This window comes from Lepidochelys kempii, chromosome 2 (assembly GCF_965140265.1).
Source record: "Lepidochelys kempii isolate rLepKem1 chromosome 2, rLepKem1.hap2, whole genome shotgun sequence".
In the NCBI taxonomy this organism is placed as follows: domain Eukaryota; kingdom Metazoa; phylum Chordata; order Testudines; family Cheloniidae; genus Lepidochelys; species Lepidochelys kempii.
In genome coordinates, this window is record NC_133257.1 from 14118391 (window position 1) to 14142615 (window position 24225).

The following is a 24225-nucleotide window of genomic DNA, read 5'->3' on the forward strand; positions in this document are numbered from 1 at the left end:
TAGCTAAGTGGTAAAGAAGTCACAGGAAGACTATTCTTTTTGACTACACCTGAAGCTCCTTCCAAACAACCAAAGGAGAAAAGAACTAAATGACACTCCATTGGCTTAAGGTAACTTTGAGAAATCAACGTGAAGAATAATCTAAGATCTGAAATAAATTTTCCCACCTCCCTATAAAAATCCTTAAAGACAATCTTCAACAGCCACTAAATGGTAATAAAACATCTCAATGTGCATTGATGGAGATGAGGAGTTTGAACAGAAGACACTTAAGTTTAGTGATATTCCTTTATTTTTCAAAAAAAGTAATATTTTGACTTGAAAATATACACTTAGCTAAAAAGAAAAGTCTGGTCTCAGTATGGAAATGGATTAACTGGCATGCACAGTGGCCGAACTTGTTGAGTTTCAAGAACTATCAGAAAGGAAAATGCATCCGATGGAAGTAAATTTCTGAAGTATGGGTGGAAAGCAGTTGGCTTTGTAGTCAGCTTTGCAGTAAGAAAAGGTTAAATTACCAGAAGTTTATTTGGGTTACAAATTATCACAATAAGGACTAATATAAAAATGAAAAAAACATTGGGGAAACAGGTTTACCAGGTACAAGAGAGCATATTTATCAAGACACAAAAACTAGCTTGAAATTCTTTCACTGGAAAACATGTGACCTTATATTATAAGAGTAGAGAAGATACTTCTGTAGATATAAAATTATAACCACAGTATACCATAGAATAAGTGAAAGACAATGAACCATATAATACAGTCCACAGTGATTATGACCTTCATGTTCTATAAACAAATTACTGAAGGAAATTGAAATTGGGTTTATTCTCTCTCTACTAATCAGTCTTGCGTCAGGCACATCTGTTTACACTGAGCCTATGAGCAACACAATAGCTTCTGTGTAACACACTTGTTTTCATATTTACTTGTCCATGCTGCACATACAGTAGATAAACCACTTCCAAAAGTTAACTGTGGGTCTAGTCATAAGACTCCACACAAGGTTCGCTCATAGCTTCTGTGTAGGATTTACAAAGTCACTGAAGGAACATAAGGATGCATTATTGCTTTGTACTAGAGATTTAAATGGAGATTCTTTATTGACTTCTACATAAATAACATTGTTAAGTCATTAAACAATTAAGGGATTTTATAGCAGTTGTTAAAAATAAAGGATATAATATGATACACTTTAGTACTACAGTCCGTAAAATACTGGAAGAGAAACAGAACTGCATTTTCAAATTCCAAAGCTGATTTCATTGTTGACTAGGCACACTGGTGAATATAATAGCCTAAGCAGTCCATAATAATCACGACAGAAGTCCCTGGAAAAGAGGAAAACAAAATATGTTTATGTACTGGGAACTAATAATTATTACTGACTCTCTGGAGACTGTCAGATTACAGGCAGTGGAAACTGGCAATTGGAAATACAATAAATTTCTGTAGATTTATGGAAAAGAATGCAAAAAAAGGAGCTAATTGTTTAAATTTAGTACACAGATGACAATAAAGCCTGTGTGCAATATGGAAAAATTAATAATTATATGATTCATCAATTGTTAAGATATTATTCACTTGTGCTATTGGATTTGACTCTAGCGATATGTAGTGATTAACCAAAAGATGTGAGAATATAAAATTCTACACTGAATGAGCTAGCTCTTCTTAGTAATTAAGTTTGTCACACTGAATCAGGATTATCTAATATCTAAACTATCTTCCTTGGTAGGTTATTCCATTATTCCAAAGAAAGCTGGAGATATAATAATAATTCCAAAGAGGATGGGTCTAGACTGTTCTCAGTGGTAGCAGATGACAGAACAAGGAGTAATGGTCTCAAGTTGCAGTGGGGGAGGTTTAGGTTGGATATTAGGGAAAACTTTTTCACTAGGAGGGTGGTGAAACACTGGACTGCGTTACCTAGGGAGGTGGTGGAATCCCCTTCCTTAGAAGTTTTTAAGGTCAGGCTTGACAAAGCTCTGGCTGGGATGATTTAATTGGGGATCGGTCCTGCTTTGAGGAGCGGGTTGGACTAGATGACCTCCTGAGGTCCCTTCCAACCCTGATATTCTATCATTCTATGATAACAGAGGAAAATAAGGTCAAAGTGGGTTATTTTAGCAAGTGTTGAGAAAAGATTTATACTGCAAACACTGAACCTATAAAAGTGTCTAAAATTCTGCTTCAATGTAGTTTCAAAAAGAAAAGGAGTACTTGTGGCACCTTAGAGACTAACCAATTTATCTGAGCATAAGCTTTTGTGAGCTACAGCTCACTTCATCGGATGCATACTGTGGAAAATACAGAAGATGTTTATATACATACAAACCATGAAAAAATGGGTGTTTACCACTACAAAAGGTTTGCTCTCCCCCCACCCCACTCTCCTGCTGGTAATAGCTTATCTAAAGTGATCACTCTCCTTACAATGTGTATGATAATCAAGTTGGGCCATTTCCAGCACAAATCCAGGTCGTCCCCCCCACACACACACAAACCCACTCTCCTGTTGGTAATAGCTTATCTAAAGTGATCACTCTCCTTACAATGTATACACATTGTAAGGAGAGTGATCACTTTAGATAAGCTATTACCAACAGGAGAGTGGGTTTGTTGTAAGGAGAGTGATCACTTTAGATAAGCTATTACCAACAGGAGAGTGGGTTTGTGTGGGGGGGGGGTAGAAAACCTGGATTTGTGTTGGAAATGGCCCACCTTGATTATCATACACATTGTAAGGAGAGTGATCACTTTAGATAAGCTATTACCAGCAGGAGAGTGGGGTGGGGGGAGAGAAAACCTTTTGTAGTGGTAAACACCCATTTTTTCATGCTTTGTGTGTATAAAAAGATCTTCTACACTTTCCACAGTATGCATCCGATGAAGTGAGCTGTAGCTCACAAAAGCTTATGCTCAAATAAATTGGTTAGTCTCTAAGGTGCCACAAGTACTCCTTTTCTTTTTGCGAATACAGACTAACATGGCTGTTACTCTGAAACCTTTCAAATGTAGTTTCAGTTTTTTGTTTTTGACAAAAAAAGATGTTCAATCAAATCCTTGCAGAAAGATCAAAAATATGGACATAAATTATAAAAATATTCCCTGTCCAAATATTTTAAAAATCTAGTGCTGCTATGGTCACTATTCACAAGGGTTCTTCTGTGTAGATTTAGATAAGGTCATAATAAGACCCATTAACTAAAACTGGGCCTAAGTGTGTAAGGGCTGCAGTTTTCATTTGATTGGTTCATAAACTGCATAGGGCTTAACATCAGACTTTTTATGCAACCTTAACTCTCACACTGAAACTATTTTTTTTAAAAGCCATTTTGAGGATGTGGACAAAATCATGTTAACATAGTAATTAAGGGTTTAACCCAGAAAGCTATGAACATTCAGAGAAGACAGTTTCAATATACCCCACTCTATTGTGCCTAGGAATAGCAGCAGCTGTAGGAGTCAGCCTTGCTCACTGATTTTGGATCTTTGCAATTATTCTGGCCAAGGCAGATAGACATCTCAGCTGAACTCTTTAACCTTTACAGGTCTTATGGGGCCTTTTGGCTAAATCTTAAATTAAGTCTTGAATTTGTTCCAGCAAACTTTGCATGTGCAAATGCAGGTTTTGTATATGCAAATGAAGAGACCTCCTAATGTTACTGTGTTAAACAGTAACTATGTATGCATTATTTAAAAATATATAGCTCCATTTAGACTACAAATTGCAAATTAAAGGCACCAAGTTACTGAAAAAGCTCCAGGAACCATTTATTAATCAATTAACCTGGAATTTGAATGTTTCTTATGGGATTAGCAGCTGGAACTACCATTCAAAGTAGGAAATAAACCCTTCAAAAGTTAAAAGTTTCTGTCCTAGAATGACTCATTTTTTATCGCACAGCACATAAATATGGGTGAATTATTTTTTAACCTAGTATCTGACTAACTTCATTAGAAAAAGTAATCCACAGCAAACATGCACAGAAGCAGTAGATTCACAGCTCTGTAAAAGATTTTTACGGGATTTGACTTTCCCCTTCACCAGTATTCAACATGTTTCTTGTGCAGAAATGTTCATTTTGGTTCACCAAGTCATCCTCTACCAATTTTTTTCGCTATCAAACTGTTCCCCACGAAGTTATTCTCAGAAAAAATATGGATTGGGACCTTTCTGACTAAAACTGTCAACATGCCTTTTCTATCAGGATTGAAGTTCTCTGTGGGGGATTGATGGCATAAAATTATACTCATTTCCCTCTACGTTCCTCTATTAGCTCGGCAACTGCTTTACCTAGTTAGCTGAAATTCAAAGTTAATTCTTAAACCTCAAGAATAGATATAATCCAACAACAGCTAGGGGCACAATGGGACAGTTCAATATTAAGCTTTGCGTGTCAGACTGCCTGAAAAAAAGTACTTTTCTTTTTGGCAGACTCTTAAAGTAACTTCAGAATTCAAAATAATCACTGACTTTAGTGATTATTTAAGGATTAATCCAGAGCCTCGCAGTCATTAAAGTCTTTCCATTGATTTCAATGGGTTTTGAATTAGGCCTTAAAAATTCTTTTCTCTGGTACATCGTTTATCAGAAAGTTTAAAATATATGAACAGGTACATACCAAAGCATCAACCGATTTAGGTTTTTGTTCTCTTGGATCCCCAAGACGTTTACCGTTTCCTGACAAGAGAAAAGATCTGTTTACTAAATACAGAAGAAGACTTTAAAATATAAACTAAAACCAAACAATTCAAATTAAACTATTATTAAAAAGACAAACTGAATCATTAAGGAAAAGCTTTTGAAAACATTTGTAATGTTTAAGCACTGTTCTCAGTTACTAGAATTTATGGAAAAATAAGGTATTACAAACTACTAGTTATGAGGTTTTACATTTGTTTAATAGGGAATAGTTTGCCCAAATTAAACTGACTGAGCTAAGGATTTTTAGATTACTAAAACAAATTAAACTTTTTAAAATGAGAATTTAGGTGATCTTAAAGCCTTTCTAAAATCTAAAATGAAACTTTCTAATTTGTATTCTCCCTGATTTTATTGGTTATATTAAGATAAATTAAGTGAGATTAAAATCTTATTTGATTTATTTACCTTTGCAAATGAAGACCGTTTTAAGGGTTACACATCCTCTGCCTCTGACGAAAGCGACCTCAATTAGTCAAGTCAGAAAGTCTTTAAAAGCTTTGTGTTTATAGCTTCCAGCACGGAGCGAGGTGGTCATTAAGGTACCAAAATTCTCATAAAAATTCCAAAGTTGCACTAGTGAAAAAATGCTCAACAAGATGAAAACTAGTCACATCTTTTTCAGAAAATTCATTAGCTATTTTAAACCATTTTTAACCAAGATTTTTTTTTTATATGTGGCATTCAAGCAGATCCATACCATTTGGATATTTAAACATCATTTAAATCTATTGTGAGTATATAAATGTACATTTAGGTTTATACCATTTTTAAAAAAAAGCTGTACAGTGTTTAGTATGAGCCTTTTATGTTGATCATTGTTAGATGAATTTCTCCCTGTTTACTACTATTTATGAAGGTTTATTATAAAATAAACTAAAGCATAAAATTACTCTCACACACACTGATTTTCTTTCAAAAGTTTATTTAGTATCAAGCAAGAGTAAACTTTGCTTAACACTACAGAACATTTCAAGACTTGAGTTACAAAATACCACATTATTTGCATTTGTAATTTGCTTCCCTTTTTACGCATGTTTGCAAGAGAAAAAACTAGCAAAATGGTTGAAAAATAAAACTAAAAGAACTAAATTGCTGAAAACCTTTAAAATAAAAGGTTACGCTTATGTTAAAAGAATGGATTAACATATTTAGTAAACCTAGTTTTTGTTTAACACTAGTTAATCAGAGGTTATTTTTTTTTGATCACCTATTTTTCAAATACAGTCTGGAAATAACAAAGTTCCTTGTTTTACATATCTTTCTGTCCAGGTTGTTCTTTCAACAGAATAGTTTAAGTTCAGTCCAACCATTCAATTTTTACGCACTTTGATTTACTAAAAAGGGATTGTTTATAGAAAAAAATTACTTGGAACAGTATACAGGACTGGTGGAGATTGGATATTTCACAACATCAGACAGTAAAATCAGTATCTGGCATATGGCTGGTCTCTGTAGATTCCCTTTGTTGTCCTTGCTGAAGGTGCCTTGTGTCTTGAGTTGGTCCATTCTTCTTGCCCTGCAACGAGGAAAAGCAATCATAATTAGATCTTTCCTAATGGTCCTTGTGGCTGTGTTTGTTTTTACTTATAATTTTTTTTAGTTTAATTTTGGAATTCAGTGCTTTTGCACTGACAGTTGTAGAGAATGAAGTCTAATGTTTAGCCAAAGAACTGGTGAACTTCCCCATACTGCTCTACCACCATGCCTCAGTTCCGACTGGGATTAGCTGGGGATGAGAATGTGTTTAGTAACTATGATATTCAGTATGGCCTCTGATGAGGCTGCAAAGAAGGGTGAAACTTTGGAGGTAGATTGTGACGTGGGTACTTATACTAACAGGACCTGGAGTAAGAACATGAAAATCTATGTAGGCTACTGAACAGCTATAAATTCCTCCTCCCACCTAATTTCTTTTGGTCACTACCAATTTAGGATTACTTTGAATTAGAAAGCTACAAGTGAAAAGTTCCATAATTCCACTATGAACATTTGTGGCTTCCCTTTTGAAAAACACAACCTAATACAGCATTTGAGATAACAGTGGATTTCACAGAAACAAATACATTTCCTGTAAAGTGCAAGATCTACAGAGCTGGATTTTTTAAATAATCTTCAAAGAGCAAAGGACATTGCTTGCCTCGCTTGTAACAACAAAATGAATAAACACACAAATAAAGATTTTCACAACACACACTGAACTGCATTATTAAGACCGAATCAGAGTCCAAATGTGCTAGGCATAGAAAGACATAGGAAGACATGGTCCATCCCCAGGTGCTAACAATCTTTCTGCAAATCTCGAAATATGAGGCACACTTAACATTTTGTACTAAACTTCTGGCAAACAAGTTTGCCCTGGCAAATAACAAGCTATCAGTTTTAAGTAACAAAAGATTTAATGAGAAAATTTTAATTTTTTTTTACCTTAAATATTGTAACGCTACAAAAGGTTACATCCTCTTGTGTCCTGCATTAGGCAGGTTGTAAGCTTTATCACTATCGATTTTTCCCTTAGTGAGATACTCTGAGAAATCAGACCCCTACTGTCAAACAGTTAACTTTAATGCTGAAATATACGATTTAAGCAATGCAGTCCACAGAGACCACTTTAAAGAACCGTGAGGGGCAAAAATTGCTTGAAGTGACCTCCTCTTTTGATGAACTCATCTAATCAATGACTTTCCCTCAAGTTATTTGCATCGATTCAAGCTGATGACATGTGGCAAACCTATATGTTCAAAGCATTTGTTATGACAAACAAATCTTAGCTGAGGTCATCATTGCTTCAGGGAGGAGATATCGTAAAATGCACTTCAAAAGATACACCAGGAAATGGTTTTCAGTTATGTTCTAAAAAATGTCATAACATCCATTAACCACAGTCATGATTCACTTGCACCAGTCACTGGCAATTCATGAGTTTCTTAGCTTCCTGACTGATTGAAAACTGCATTTCTCTGATCTCTAGCCAGAGGTCTAACATTTATCCATGAAATAAAGGTGCCTTTTAACATGCTTTATGCTTCTAATCCATAACAGATTCCTTTAATTAAACTGGTCACCGCTGCACTTCTGATTTGAAAAAAAATAATCCTACCATTGTGGCATATGCTTTTTCTTTATTATGCGTTGTCTTGCCTTCGCACAAGTACTCCAGTACCCTGGTGTCTATTACATACCGAAAATACTTTTATAACTTTTATATAATTACTACCTGCTTGAGTTTACAGAACTGGAGCTTGGAAATGAATTTATACATCAAAAGACCATAAACTAAGTGTGAAATGTGCTCAATTCAGCCCTGATTCAGCAAAGAACTTAAGCATATGCTCAAGTCCCATTGACTTCAATGAGCCTTAAGCACATGCTTTACATTAAGCATATGCTTATGTTCACTGCTGAATTGAGGCCTTATGGCTCAAGTCTTTGCCATCCTTACTCACACTAAATATTATTGAAAAAAGAAAAGGAGTACTTGTGGCACCTTAGAGACTAACCAATTTATTTGAGCATGAGCTTTCGTGAGCTACAGCTCACTTCATCGGATGCATACCGTGGAAACTGCAGAAGACATTATATAGATAGAGACCATGAAACAATACCTCCTCCCACCCCACTCTCCTGCTGGTAATAGCTTATCTAAAGTGATCATCAAGTTGGGCCATTTCCAGCACAAATCCAGGTTTTCTCACCCTCCGCCCCCCCGCCCCCACCACACACACACACACAAACTCACTCTCCTGCTGGTAATAGCCCATCCAAAGTGACCACTCTCTTTAAAATGTGTATGATAATCAAGGTGGGCCATTTCCAGCACAAATCCAGGTTTTCTCACCCCCCCACCCCCCTCCAAAAACCACACACACAAACTCACTCTCCTGCTGGTAATAGCTCATCCAAAGTGACCACTCTCCTCACAATGTGTATGAAAATCAAGGTGGGCCATTTCCAGCACAAATACAGGTTTTCCAACCCCCCCGCCCCCTTTTTTTCAAAAAAACACACGCACAAAAACTCACTCTCCTGCTGGTAATAGCTTATCCAAAGTGACCACTCTCCCTACAATGTGCATGATAATCAAGGTGGGCCATTTCCAGCACAAATACAGGTTTTCTCACCCCCCCTCCCACCCCCATACACACACAAACTCACTCTCCTGCTGGTAATAGCTCATCCAAAGTGAACACTCTCCCTACAATGTGCATGATAATCAAGGTGGGCCATTTCCAGCATAAATCCAAGTTTAACCAGAACGTGGTGGGGGTGGGTGGTAGAAAAAAACAAGGGGAAATAGGCGTAGGGAGAGTGGTCGCTTTGGATAAGCTATTACCAGCAGGAGAGTGAGTTTTTGTGTGTGTGTTTTTTTGAAAAAAAGGGGGTGGGGGGTTCGAAAACCTGTATTTGTGCTGGAAATGGCCCACCTTGATTTTCATACACATTGTGAGGAGAGTGGTCACTTTGGATAAGCTATTACCAGCACGAGAGTGAGTTTGTGTGTGTGGTTTTTGGAGGGGGGTGGGGGGGTGAGAAAACCTGGATTTGTGCTGGAAATGGCCCACCTTGATTATCATACACATTTTAAAGAGAGTGGTCACTTTGGATGGGCTATTACCAGCAGGAGAGTGAGTTTGTGTGTGTGTGTGTGTGTGTGGTGGGGGCGGGGGGGCGGAGGGTGAGAAAACCTGGATTTGTGCTGGAAATGGCCCAACTTGATGATCACTTTAGATAAGCTATTACCAGCAGGAGAGTGGGGTGGGAGGAGGTATTGTTTCATGGTCTCTGTGTATATAATGTCTTCTGCAGTTTCCATGGTATGCATCCGATGAAGTGAGCTGTAGCTCACGAAAGCTCATGCTCAAATAAATTGGTTAGTCTCTAATGTGCCACAAGTACTCCTTTTCTTTTTGCGAATACAGACTAACACGGCTGTTACTCTGAAACCTAAATATTATTGTACTCTGAAAATAATCCCATTGATTTGGGGGAATGTAGTAAATATGAGTAAGGGTGGAAAATGTAGCCCTTAGTGCTTATTTTTACTGTTATATGGCACAGATAGCAAACAGAATTACAAAAAAAAAAAATAAAAATCCAAAACCCAACGAATATGTCTCAGTAACCATAAATCTTCCATATCTATAACAATGGGACTCCATACCAGCACAGAAGTCGATGCAAGTGTATCCTGATGCAGGATAGCAGCATTCCTCATGAAAATTCTTTTCGGTTTAAATTGATTTTTGTTTCAAAATTCTTTAAAATACACTGACAATTCCACTTGCAAAGCTACTCACCATAAGAATCATATGTTTCCTCACTAAGTCCGTGTCCATAATCATAGTAATCTGTTCCACTGTATGAAAAAAAGACAGACAACGTAAGTAATGCCATTAGAAATGTAGTGTTAAGCAGCATGTCTTAAATCATGATGGAAAAGAGTCACAAGGGACTTAGGCACTTCGCCTTTTTAGGTGCCAAAGTCCAACATTTAGGTGGCAGTGACATTCAAAAAAACATTTTTTAGCTGCCATCTGACGCTGTCGGTGCCTAAGTTTCTGCCAGAAGGCATGCAAAATCATCTAAATCTTGACACTGCACAGCTGCTCGGTGCCCTCGCTTATTTTACAGGGACAACATCCCACAATGTTCTCATGGTCCATACATTTGTAACTATGTATAACCTTTTGCTTTTTGATTATTGCTTTAAAAATATTTTACATGTGATCAAATGCCTACTGGATGTTTGCAGGACACTAAGCTACAAATAAGAAACACAGTTTAAAATACAAAATACTTGGTACCCAGTAGCCAAAGAAATCCAGATCCAGTACGGAATACATCACTATTTGGAAAGTAACTAAATTACAAACTGCTACAACCAAAGCCTTGTCTTCACTAGGAAAAAAAAAGCTGTGTTCTTATCTTATGTTGGCTAACAAGTGCTAACTAACATGAAGTAAAATCTAAGTCAAGATAAAGCAATTTGTAGTTTTAACAGGAGTTTGAAGATAGGTAAACCCCGGGCTCCCCCATAATCTTTTTATGTACAGAATAAACAATAGATGTATTGCAGTTGCATTTAACTTGCAGAGAGAACTACAGAGCTGAGACAGGTAATAAAATAGAGTTGTCAAATTTTGGAAAATACCTGGCCCAAAAGTGTAAAAATTCTGACATATGTAAATACAAAACAATAAGATCAGTGAATGAGTATCTGTTAATGCCAGTCTAAAGCTTCCTGAACTAAAAATTCTAGTAGTGTCTGCACTGTGAAATTCTGAAGACCTATATAAAAGAGCTAAAATTCTCATCTATGGTTTGTCCACCCATGTGATACAGACCTGTATATTAAGGACAAAAATTTGAAGCATACAAAGTAGCATAAATTTGTCCTACAACAGTTCAGTGATAAAACAATCTTAGTTTTGACAATCAAGAACTTTAAATTGACATTCTCTATCATTTCACACAGCATCAGATTATTTATTGTAAAAGACTGTCATCAAGTCTAGAGGTCTATAGCAGCTGAGCCCCATCCCTGTGCCTGTCAATCCTGTCAGATTACTTTTGCAGTGTTTCATTTCACAAACCTAAAATGTCTATTAAACAAAAAATGACTCACATTTTATGGCATGTAAACTGCAAAACCAATAAACACTGAAAGGGAGAAAACCACTTATTTGCATTATAAGTACATCAAAATTTATCTTTATTACCTGACAGACTGTCCAGCATTAATAATCAGGTCAAATAATAATGTAAAGTGCTCAAAGTTGCTCATTGAAGAGCAATGCTCTCTCTCTTCCCTGCACCCTCTCCTCTCAGGCTCTATTACAAAGTAATGCTGCTAAACCCTTTCATGGCTGACTTCTGTCTGAACTTGAGAGTCCATAAACAAATATGAAATTTTACACAAGTGGGCAATGGAATGTTTGTAACACAGTGAACATATTTGATGTAAATGGTCGTAGGGAGGACTGAGGAAAGGAGAAAATACAGGAAAATTGTAAGACTACCTATCTATCGCAGGTCTTCCTATAGTTAGAGCCCCATTAAATTATTTTATTTTTTGGGAATTTTGTCTTATTTTGGTTTATCCCCAAACCCTCACAATCCCCCCATTGTAATAACTGGCCCCACAAATTTACATATACTGTAAACTTAACTGTAAGACAATAACGTTTATAAAACACTATGTTAACCTATAACAACAAATATTAATGGAAAAAAGGTGCAAAAGGGACACAAAAAGACTAAATTAGTCCAAACAAAAAGGCCTATTGATATAACCTCAAGGACTGTGTTAACATCATGTCTGGTAAACAAGAGAAGCGTTGGATGAGAAATCAATGAACTAAAATTGGTGTGCTCAAAATGAGGTCTAATTAATGGGCTATTCCACCTATCACTCCCTGTTTATTCTTTTAAAAAGAAAAAGACTTTTTGGGGAAAATTAAGGGAAGAACAGATGTAAATGCTGGCTGACTGAAGAACTAGAAAAGAGGAAGGAGGGAGCTTCACCATGACAACTGTCACTCCTATTTTCTCATAGGACCCCTGACCTTCTTTGTACTAATCCTAAGAAATGTCCTAACCAGGCCGGGCCAGAGAGAGGGAGCCAAATTTCATTGCCACTCCACTGGCCCCGGCTAGGTCTCCAAACACCACATGGGAAGTGAGACTTTGCTGCCTCCCTCTCCATGTGTCCTTTTCCTTCCCACCTTATTTCTTTTCTTTCCTATCTCCCCTTTTCCTTGCGTCTAAGAGGAGTCTGGCTTAAATGGCCAAAACTGTATATTTTGCAACACCGCTTTGAGCCTTTGACCAGAAAAAGGCAGATAAATGCAATTCCCTAAACAGCCCAACATTGGTACAAGTTTGCCAGGTCTCAATACAGCTAATAAGACCACGTGTTATGCCCGTGTTTCTCCAGCAGTGAGGCTGCAAGTGCGTCAGCACCAGAGACAGAGGCTGCATTTTCTATCTTTGCTGTTCTCTTCTTTCCCCTCTTGTTTGTATTTGTCTTACTTTGTCTTCTAGAAAACAGGACTGGACTTCAAACGATAACAGCAACAATGATAGCTCCAGCTCATTTCAACTAACTTTTTCTCATTTCCCTACAAAGGACAGTTATTACCATTTTAAATACCACCAAAAAGAATCATAGAATATCAGGAATGGAAGGGACCTCAAGAGATCATCCAGTCCAACCCCCTGCTCAAAGAAGGACCAATCCCCAACTAAATCATCCCAGCCAGGGCTTTGTCAAGCCTGACCTTAAAAACCTCTAAGGAAGGAGATTCCACCATCTCCCTAGGTAACCCATTCCAGTGCTGTAATGTGGGGTAGGGTTTCCTTTTAAAAACTTGTTCCAGCTAAAAGGAAAGGGAACACGGGTTGTTGTTAGAATAAAATTTACTTAATACTTTATATGTCAAATGCTTTAACTCTTTTTCTCTCTTTTCTGTATCTTTAATTAAAGGTTAAAAGGAATTTTAATGGTATGTTTGCAATGGTTCTAAGTAGGCTGAGGATTCTGTATACAAAACTCTGTATGTTGTTTAACACTGTTTAATGTTGGACATTGACAGGGTCATGGTAACACCTTTGACTCCTTGGGCCTCTTTATAACATCTACATTAATATAACACCTCTCCCCCCAACAACCCTGACTCCAACTGCCCCCGTGCCCACAACCCTTGCCCCTCTGAGCCTTAGACACCCTCCTCCCCCGACTCCTCCAACCTCTGCCTGATGTCCAGGCACACTCGTCTCAATACCCAACCCGGGCCCTGACTCCTCTGCAGTGATGCCTAGTGCCCAGCCAGGACTCACCACTCCATCCCATGGAAGGAGCGGAAACCTGCAGTGCCGCGACTCCTTTGATGGGCGTGCTCAGGAGAGGTTGAGCACCTGCTTTCCATAGCTCCCTCACCACAATGACTGCCTCACTCAGGTGTCTGTCTCTCTCCTGCACTCTTCATGTGGCCGCCAAATCCCCCTACCAGCCCCGCCTCAGCACACACATTACACACGCACCATGAATGCATGGGACCCAGGCAGGGCCTTCCCTGGGCTGGTGCATGCTGTATGGTGGAAGTGATCCTATTAGCTCACTGTTCGCAGTTGTGGGTGCTGCCACTGGCCACTGAATCTCCCATGGTTGATGAGAAGCTTCGTTATTTTGTTTTCATTTTATATGTAGTTTTTTGTTTTATTTCTGGTTATTGTGTATTTGAGAAAAATATGAGGCTCTACCCATAATGCCTATCACTGCAGAGTCTAAGCAGTGCTTGGATTCAAAAGGTAACACCCCATATTTTCTTCGATTTATTAGTATATATCCATCCTCTTTGGAAACATATTATATAAAATATGAAGGTACTAAAATCACATACAGAAGAACTGTCTCATCCAGGAGCTAAAGATTTAGTTTTTGGTAACTTTCCTTTTATAGCTATTTACTTATAGATATTTACTATTGACAGAGCTGAGCACATTTTATAAAGAGTCTGCTATATTAGAACTTAAGCTTCCTTTCAAATTAAACATTTGAATTCATCCGCTGAAACAATCAAATAATTTCTATTTTTATGGCCATCACACTCCTCACAATTTACACCTATGCAGAGGGCCAATTTAAGCCTGCTATGCAAATAAAGGGATCTTCAGTTTCCAAAACTCTCAAACACTTTCAAAAGCATTAAAATATAAAATAATTAACTAAATAAAAAGTTTAAATATCTGAGTTTGTAAACAACCTGGATGCACATCTTTTTCACATATGTTAGAGCAACAAGTACTTCAATATCTAAAGATGCTGGTTAAAGATTGCCTAAAGTTTGTATTTGACTTTAAATTATCTAAATCAAGAGCACTGGAGGAGGCGGGGGAAATCTACTTTGTCAGTATTTCAATATTGCTCAATAATTTTTAAAATAAAAAAAAATTCTTTCCTCACATTTTTCTCTTTCTGAGATTCTCTATGCTTGCCCAGATGTCTGAGAATAGCTCCTTCCTGCCAGCAGATGGAGACAGTACTCTGAAGCTTTTTTTGGTGATCTCTGCTCTGTTTATAAATAGGGTCCTACCAAATTCACGGTGATGAAAAATGCGTCACGGACTGTGAAATCTGGTCTCCCATGTGCTTTTACCCTATACTATACAGATTTCACTGGAAAGACCTGTGTTTCTCAAATTGGGATTCCTGACCTAAAAGGGTGTTGCGGGGGCGGGGGGTGGGTCATGGTATTGCCACCCTTATTTCTGCGCTGCCTTCAGAGCTGGGCAGCGGAGAGCAGCAGCTATTGGCCAGGCGCCTATCTCTGAAGGTAGCTCCCCACCAGCATCAGTGCAGAAGTAAGGGTGGCAATACCATATCATGCCACCCTTACTTCTGTGCTGCTGACTTCAGAGCTGGGCAGTTGGAGAGTGGCAGCTGCTGACTGAGGGCTCATCTCTGCAGGCAACAGCACAGAAGTAAGGGTGGCAATACCCTACCATGCCACCCTTACTTCTGCACTGCTGCTGGAGGGGGCTCTGCCTTGAGAGCTGGGATTCCAGCCAGCAGCCGCCGCTCTCCAGCTGCCTGGCTCTGAAGGCAGTGCTACCCCCAGCAGCACAGAAGTAAGGGTGGCAGTTCTGCAAGCCCCCCTACAACAACCTTGGAACCCTCCCACAACTCCTTTTTGGGTCAGGACCCCTACGATTACAACACCATGAAATTTCAGATTTAAATAGCTGAAATCATGAAATATATGATATTTTTAAAATCCTATGACTGTGAAATTGACCAAAATGGACCATAAATTTGGTAGGTCCCTATTTATAAATATACTGCTCACCCATGTTGGCTGAAGCTTTGAAAGCACTAAGGACATATTTTCTCAAAAATATGTAACTTTAATTCTGAATCTAGTCTGACTGCCATTGGAATTTTAACTATCTACCAGATGCTTCTGTACATTCATATATCTAATATCTACAACTGTTTGTGTGTATGTAACTACCTGGATTTTGATAGTACCCGTGTAGTATCTTAGAGCTGAAGGGAAGGGAGAGTCTGAAAGATAGTAAAGAAAATTAAATTGTCAGGTAGGAAAAAATTCGCTTTGATTTTCTGTGCCAACCTAAAATCTTGGAACCTCACAAAGCAGTATGTACACAACAGAATGAAGGGATTAGCATCCAACAATAGACTTCAGTATGCTGCTCCTAATTGCTGGAGGTTGGACATTAATCATATAATGCTTAGAGAGAGTGTGAAGTAAGGCCCAAGTAAGTAGTTTGCATATTGCCAGGAGGGTAGTGTCTGATTTCTCTGTTTAAGAAGTCACCACTGATCAAGCAGAGTGAGCTTTGAGAGATTCTGTCACTTCCTTATCACCACACAAGTAAGCCACTTGGATGAACTGTTTTATCCACTTAAACAACATGGTACATAATGTGGACCTGCAACTGCCTGTCCTTTCTTGATGCAGTGTGAAGAATGTGTCTCTAATTAACTGAATTTATAAGTGTAGAAAATAGTGTAGAACAGGGCCTAAATTCTCCAATTCTTTTTGCTGTGTAGACTGTTTCTAAAAATAAAACTTTCGTAGACCATAGCTACAGAGTGATTTTTCATTAGGATACAAACAACAGCTTAGTAAGGACTTTCAGCTCCAAGCTCATGCCTCAAAGAGAAATGGCGGATTGATTGCTGGCCTTAACTACAGCCTGTTATTGCTGGAGATGGCTGGATGTTCCCTAAGTGACAATTATCTCCAGAAGAGTGGACTTCTAAAGGGCTGGCATTGATTCCCAAGTCCAGCCCATCTTGTAAGGATATTTGCTATTTGGACAATCATAGACTTAAACAATCTACATAACCACAAGACAGTGAACATATTCCATATTTTTGCATAGTGTACATGGGTGTACTCTAAAAATATACTATTAGCGATGAATTGGGATATAATGGCTCTCCAGGGATCAGTACTACCACATATCAAGGTATTCTCTAACACACCACCTTACAGGGGCATGATTGCTAAGGTTGAGGAAGTGGTCTCAGAATGGCAATTTGTAGTTTGGGGGAGAAACCCAGACCGTTAACTCTGATAGGGCTGGTCACTGGAGTGGAAAAAGAGGAATATTCTGGATGCCCTTTTTCCCAGTCAGTGCCTAGAGGTTGCTTTGAAGTGTAGTTCATAAGCAGCTAGTTGGTAGTTCTGGGCTGGTGCAAGGCATAGTGGAAGAAGTGACAAGCAATCCATTGTTTGTTGCTTTTGCTTCTCATTTTGCAATAGCAATTGTTTGTTTTTTGCAGGCTTTGAGACTAACCCCTTTGGGGAGAGGTCAGGATAGCTTTAGAAAGAGTAGTTGAGGAAACACAGTGGCAGGGAAGTTCTAATTTGTTTTTGAAGAGCGCTTTATGGGTAATGTCCAGTAAATTCCTGCTCAAGGAGACATACCCACACTAGCTTTGACTGACCTAACTTGCTGAAAATAGAGTGTAGCCACAGCCATACAAGTGGGTGGAAGAGCTAGCCACCTGAGTATGGCCCTAGCATCTTGGACAACTAGGTATTTGGGGGGGCTACCACTGCCACTTGTGCCACTGTGGCTACACTCTTTAGCACTCTAGCTTGATTAGAGTGGGTCTTGATCATAGGCGTGTCTCCTTGAGCTGAAATGTATACCTCTAGGCTGGAGTGTAGACATACTCTATGTATGTGGACCCTTTTGTTTGACCCGTGACAGACTGATAGCACAGAACAAGCGAACAGGGAACAAATGGCCTGTCAAAACAATTGTCTTATTTGGTCTGCAACCCCAGTTATGACACTGTCTGACAAATCCTCTTCCCCTGTCTTGCCCTCTCAAAAGTTATGTCAAAAACCTAAAGTAAGTTAGCTCTTCCTGTGTGACCGGTCTTAATATTAAGATATTTTCCCATCAATCAATTGTGGGAAATATGTCCTGGATTTTCCTGTTGGACTTAGTTGTTCTCAAGGTAGGGGAATCCTCACATCTGGTTTATTGCCTTGAACATCCTAGCGTTGAGTTCCTGTTCCTGTGTTCTTCTAGATCATCAGTGCCTGTTATGGACACTGCAACAAGACACGGATGTGGTCATGTGTTCTGTCATAAAGGTAGGATCAGGCGGATGAGAGTTACCATTTTCTTATGTCTTCTGTGTTAATCAGCAACATACAAGGTTTTCATTCTGCTGGAAATGACTGCCCAAGTTAAACCAACAAGACTGTCATACAAACAACATGACATCACTGAAAATATTTCAGCATATTGTCTTTATCTGCTGACAGAGATGAACTGTAGCCAAGCATATGGACTGGTACAGATGATCAAAAATAGCTGTTGGTTCATGAATCACTAGAAAAAAGTTTAGATACTATTACTCCCCCATCCCAAACCAACCAACCCACCCCACTATGTTAAAAGAACATTAAGGTTGCACAGTCAAGCACTCAAAAAATTAGGAAATGCGAGAATGAAGGTTGCTTTTGCAAAACTTACTTCAGGCCTCCTGGCCATATGCATTTTCACAGTCTTGAATTACATACTATTTTTAATCACAGGACCCCTGTTTGCTTTCTTTAGTGCCAATGATGGACCTGCTCTGGGGCTGAATCAGAATCTTGAAGGGGAGATTTATTTTTCCCTACTCTCATTCTTGGAAACAGCTGAACTGTTTTTTCTGAAAATTTTCAAAATAATTCAGTCTGACACACCCCCAGCATGGAGAATTTCAACCCAAACTGTTAAAGTTTGGCAGCATCATAAGGAACTGAAAATAGGGTCTTACAATGCGAAGCGTCAGGCAACCTTGGTGATAAGTGATGCCAACAGTCCTGCCTGGAATAACCATTGTGGCCTTAACAAATTTATTGTTCAGCATAGTATTTGAAGTCCAGAATTTTTAATACTTGAATATTAATTACAGTCAGATGTTATTAAAAATTTTGTGAATCAAAATACACACACAACACATTTAACATTGTAAATGAACTTCAATTATTTTAGAAATTTTGAATATAGCATTACAATTTGTGCTCTCCTTTGGTCTATGACAAGAATAATTTGTTAGTCACAGAACTGCTGCCCTACAATGATACCCACAAATATTACAAAGTGAACATTAAAAGGCTTTTGTTTTTAATTCAGCCACTGTAGACAAGGTGCTCCTACTTGGGAGTTTTGTTTCCCACTGCAAAATATTAATGCTGTACAAAATGTTGAGAAAAGCAGCAGAAAGGACACATGAAGTGGTGGTGATTGATACTTGTCGCTGTCACACTGCCAGCAGGAAATTGTCTCCCCATGCTGCAGATGAAGACATAGCATGAGCAAATTCCTCCCTCAGTAGCAGCTTTCTCTCCTACTTTGTGTGTCAGTCACTGGACATCTATACATGCAGGTGACCTGAGAAGTCTAAACCAGGAAGGAGGTAATGAGGAGCCACTGAATCGACAGCTGAGCATACAAGATCATAGTAAAGGCCCACCAAGCTATGAATATTTTTGCTTACAGCCATCTGCCTTCTGGTTCCATTAGGCTCTGAAAGGACATAACTAAAATAGGTAATTAGTTCAAAAGGGTAATAAGGGCTGACACTGCTCTCTCTGTTCTCCACACACAGCTTCTGATAATAAATGTGTTATGTGGACAGTGCAGGATGGTGGGTTTTTCCATTTACCCATCTTTGCATGTTCTCGAAAATTGATTGTGAGATTATTCCCGCTGGCACAGCATCCACTTTGAATAGAATACTGACCAGAGCAATAAGAGCTGTGGCCACTGTAGCCCCCTGACCATCCCTATTTGGCATCGTAGATGGTCTAAAAGTTGCAGCTGTTGGTAAGGCAGCAGAATTCCACTCTGTATATTTTGGAATGATTCCTAGGTGCTCTACAGTTACTCAAGCAGCCATAAGAACAGAAGAATGGTCATAGTAGGTCAGACCAATCGTCCAGCTAGCCCAGTATCCTGTCTTCTGACACTGGCCAATGACAGTTGCTTCAAAGAGAATGAACAGAACAGGGCAATTATCAAGTGATCCATCCCATGAATCCAGTCCCAGCAACTGGCAGTCAGAGGCTTAGGGACACTCAGAGCATGGGGTTGCATCCCTGATCCTCTTGGCTAATAGCCATTGACGGATCTTTCCTCCATGAATGCATTTAATTCTTTTTTGAGTCCAGTTATATTTCTGGCCTTCACAACATCCCCCACAAACTAGTTCCATAGATTGACTGTATGTTATGTGAAGAAGTACTTCCTTTTGTTTGTTTTAAACTTGCTGCCTATTAAATTTCAATTGGGTGACTCCTGGTTCTTGTATTATGTGAAGGGGTAAACAACACATCCTTATTCACTTTCTCCATGTCATTTATGATTTTATAGACCTGTATCATATGCCCCCCTTAGTCATCTCTTTTCCAAGCTGAACACTCCTGCTACTGGTTTTAAACTCTCCTCATAGGGAAGCTGTTCCATATCCTTACTCATGTTTGTTATCCTTCTCTGTACCTTTTCCATTTCTAATGCATCTTTTTTGAGAAGCAGTGAAGGATGGGTATTGTCTACCCTGTCCCTGATACCTACAGTGATAGTGATATTTCTTGGATCACAGTTTCAAAGAAGCCCCCCTCTATTTTCTTCTCCAAGGGAGAAAGTGTCCTGGGTCACTCACTATAATAAATTAATAACCGCAGAGAGGACAGGTTTATCCCTTATTAGAGATAGGGACCAGGACAATGGCAGCAGCTCTAGCAAATGGAGAGGAAATCTAGACAAATTGGAGGATTGGGCCAAAAGAAATCTGATGAGGTTCAATAAGGATAAGTGCAGGGTCCTGCACTTAGGACGGAAGAACCCAATGCACAGCTCCAGACTAGGGACCGAATGGCTAGGCAGCAGTTCTGCGGAAAAGGACCTAGGGGTGACAGTGGACGAGAAGCTGGATATGAATCAGCAGTGTGTCCTTGTTGCCAAGGCGGCCAATGGCATTTTGGGATGTATAAGTAGGGGCATTGCGAGCAGATCGAGGGACGTGATCGTTCCCCTCTATTTGACATTGGTGAGGCCTCATCTGGAGTACTGTGTCCAGTTTTGGGCCCCATACTTCAAGAAGGATGTGGATAAATTGGAGAGAGTCCAGCGAAGGGCAACAAAAATGATTAGGGGACTGGAACACATGAGTTATGAGGAGAGGCTGAGGGAGCTGGGATTGTTTAGCCTGCAGAAGAGAAGAATGAGGGGGGATTTGATAGCTGCTTTCAACTACCTGAAAGGGGGTTCCAAAGAGGATGGCTCTAGACGGTTCTCAATGGTAGCAGATGACAGAACGAGGAGTAATGGTCTCAAGTTGCAGTGGGGGAGGTTTCGATTGGATATTAGGAAAAACTTTTTCACTAAGAGGGTGGTGAAACACTGGAATGCGTTACCTAGGGAGGTGGTAGAATCTCCTTCCTTAGAGGTTTTTAAGGTCAGGCTTGACAAAGCCCTGGCTGGGATGATTTAACTGGGAATTGGTCCTGCTTCGAGCAGGGGGTTGGACTAGATGACCTTCTGGGGTCCCTTCCAACCCTGATATTCTATGATTCTATGAAACTGTGGCCAGCATCAATCCATGGCTGTATTTAAGGTGCATACAGCACCTTTTTTGTTCCAATGAGTTTATTTTCTTTAAGTTTGTGAAATAATTGGGTCAGGTGTCAGCATCTTGCTCTGCCTTTAATGTAGCTGCTGATCTATCTCTCTGTCATCTCTGTTGTGACGCGTTTCATATATTGATAGATATTCGATTCCATATTATTTTGTTCAGGTAGACTCAAAATGGGGACAAACAAAACAACGTGGCCTGTAAAATACTGTCACATACACAGAAAGTGAGTATGCAGACTTCCTCCTATCCAGCTCTTTGGAAATGTTACTTGATAAGATCATAAGAGACCAATTACCACGTCTTTATCAAAGTCGCTGAAGAAACAGCTACTCCAATAATTGTACTTACAAGTTCCACCAAAATTTCCTGTAAATTCTGATTCTCCCAAATGCTCTTAAAAAGGACTACACAAGTGACTATTCACTCCATAAGTTAAGGAAAAACAACATTAACTTCTCATCATTTAAAAAAAGTGTGTCTACATTTAAAATGAAAAATGTTCCCTACATTAAAATATTGCATAAACAAACTATGCAATCAAAATTGGCTAAGCCATAATATGTAGCCAATACAAATTCATAAAGGAAAGGAAATACCAAGTTTTGGACACCACTTAGCTGTACCTAATTTGCATTGCAGGAGTGATAAACCAAGGTCTGAATCTTGGACCTACAGCACAGACCTCTACCACTGGAGCCAACTTAAGGAGAAGCTCAGTAGCCTGTTATTCTTTAGTGAACCAGCCATCACAGAGGGACTGAACATGCACTTTTGCAATGAGTTACACTGTCATCTCACATGATCCATCCATTGTAAAGCAAATAAACCCCTTGAGGGCTCTATGCCCCACACACACACTCTTCCCTTATTAGATGAATATAATGGTCTTCTCTACACCCTTTTGTCCTGGCTCAAAGAGTGTACATTTTGTGTGTATAAACTATATAATTTTTTCAACTCTCTCTCTCAATTCCCAGACTTTCACCCACTTGCCTAACAACCCATAAAAGACAATTTTCCAAAGATGACATAAACCAGCTCTTCCTCTGCTCATAAGTGAAGTTTCATAGTTTGTTTTTTTTGTTTTTTTTTTAGAGCTTTGGCATCTCCCCCAGCCCTTTCCAATTTGCTGTTTTTTTCTCCCAAATGAAAGTTTATTTGAATCACTGCATCTAAAAAGACTGTTTCCAAAAAGAAAGTGTTCAAAAGGGTCAGAAAGTAAAACTGCAAAATTTCATCCAGCTCTAGTGAAAACCATCAACATGTTGAATGCAAATATGCAAATCACTTTATCTTTGAAAAAAATGTGGTCTTGGTAGAAATTCTGGTGCATTCTTTGTAGCATTTACAGACTAAACTGAACTTTTAGATTCAGCACTTTTTTCTGCCACAGGGCAGCATCCGTTGCTTGAAGTTGAGAAGGTTAAATTGCACACTTTACTTTTAATATAGTATCACTTTATTGGGAAAACAAGAACTTTCAAAAGGACAGGAATAGGCAGATGGCTCATTAAAGCCTGCTCTTATAACCATTATTTGTTATTCCTATAACAAGTCAACCAATCATTTTAACATCAAGTAGTACCTTTTGAAGAGATGTGCAGAGAGAGATTTAGCTTAACAATTCCCTCTCATAGTGGGAGTTGTATAGCTCAGTCTCTGCTCAATGGTTTGAAAATTTACCCACAAACAACTGTCTAGGTGATCACAAACACAGTATCTAAAGTCCAGATCCACAAATGGACTTAGACTTTTAAGCCCTAGTTTTAGGCACCACTGCAATCCAGAAAACTGCTTGGCTGCTGTGTAACCCAGTAGACACAAATTCACTTATGCCTAAATTTTCATTGTAAAAGTCCCCATGTCACTTAAGTTTCTGCCTCTGGGCGTGCATACTGCTGCCTCACTCTAGGTGTCTGGATGCCTCTCTCACACCTAAGCCCCAGTGCGATCCACAAATCAGGGAAAGACAGACATTCACCCATGTATCTTGCCTGCAAGGCCCAATCTGGTAGGCATGCTCACAACCCCATTCAAAATCCAGATGGAAATGCAGGTCGTGGAGTCTCCCTTATAATTTTTAGCCCCGTGCTTAGATCACTCACTCAGGCTGTATGAGAAAGAGGTTCAATTCCCACTTCTGCATGATAGGGAGAAAGGTTTTGAACACGCGGATCTCAGCTCTCAGGCTGAGATCAAAGCTTTTGATATGATCTCCCACAGTATACTTGCCAGCAAGTTAAAAAAGTATGGATTGGATGAATGGACTATAAGGTGGATAGAAAGCTGGCTAGATTGTTGGGCTCAACGGGTAGTGATCAACGGCTCGATGTCTAGTTGGCTGCCGGTATCAAGCGGAGTGCCCCAGGGGTCGGTCCTGGTTTTGTTCAACATCTTTATTAATGATCTGGATGGTGGGATTAATTGCACCCTCAGCAAGTTCACAGATGACTAAGCTGGGGGGAGAGGTAGATATGATGGAGGGTAGGGATAGTGTCCAGAGTGACCCAGACAAATTGGAGGACTGGGCAAAAAGATATCTGATGAGGTTCAACAAGAACAAGTGCAGAGTTCTGCATGTAGGAAGGAAGAATCCCATGCACCGCTACAGGCTGGGGACCGATTGGCTAAGCGGCAGTTCTGCAGAAAAGAACCTGGGGATTACAGTGGACGAGAAGGTGGATATGAGTCAGAAGTGTACCCTTGTTGCCAAGAAGGCGAATGGCATATTGGGCTGTTTTAGTAGGAGCATTGCCAGCAGATTGAGGGAAGTGATTATTCCCCTCTATTCGGCACTGGTGAGGCCATACCTGGAGTATTGTGTCCCATTTTGGTCCCC

The 24225-nt window shown here is 39.3% G+C and overlaps 1 protein-coding gene and 1 long non-coding RNA gene across 2 annotated transcripts in view; both read right to left on the reverse strand.

The window, feature by feature from the left end:
- Positions 1-274: 274 nt before the first annotated feature.
- Positions 275-5316, reverse strand: LOC140905839 (uncharacterized). Its single transcript, XR_012156958.1, has 3 exons — positions 5120-5316; positions 4632-4690; positions 275-1334 (listed from the first exon to the last, which is right to left on the reverse strand). It is a non-coding gene; the product is annotated as an uncharacterized lncRNA (long non-coding RNA).
- Positions 5317-5829: 513 nt separating this feature from the next.
- The window catches only part of KHDRBS3 (KH RNA binding domain containing, signal transduction associated 3), a 193332-nt gene continuing 174936 nt past the window's right edge, over positions 5830-24225 (reverse strand). Inside the window, exons 8-9 of the mRNA XM_073330059.1 lie at positions 10009-10067; positions 5830-6230 (exon numbers count right to left, since the gene is read on the reverse strand). Of these exons, the coding sequence (XP_073186160.1) occupies positions 6139-6230; positions 10009-10067 (151 nt within the window). The 3' untranslated portion in view covers positions 5830-6138. The remainder of the gene's footprint in view (positions 6231-10008; positions 10068-24225) is intronic.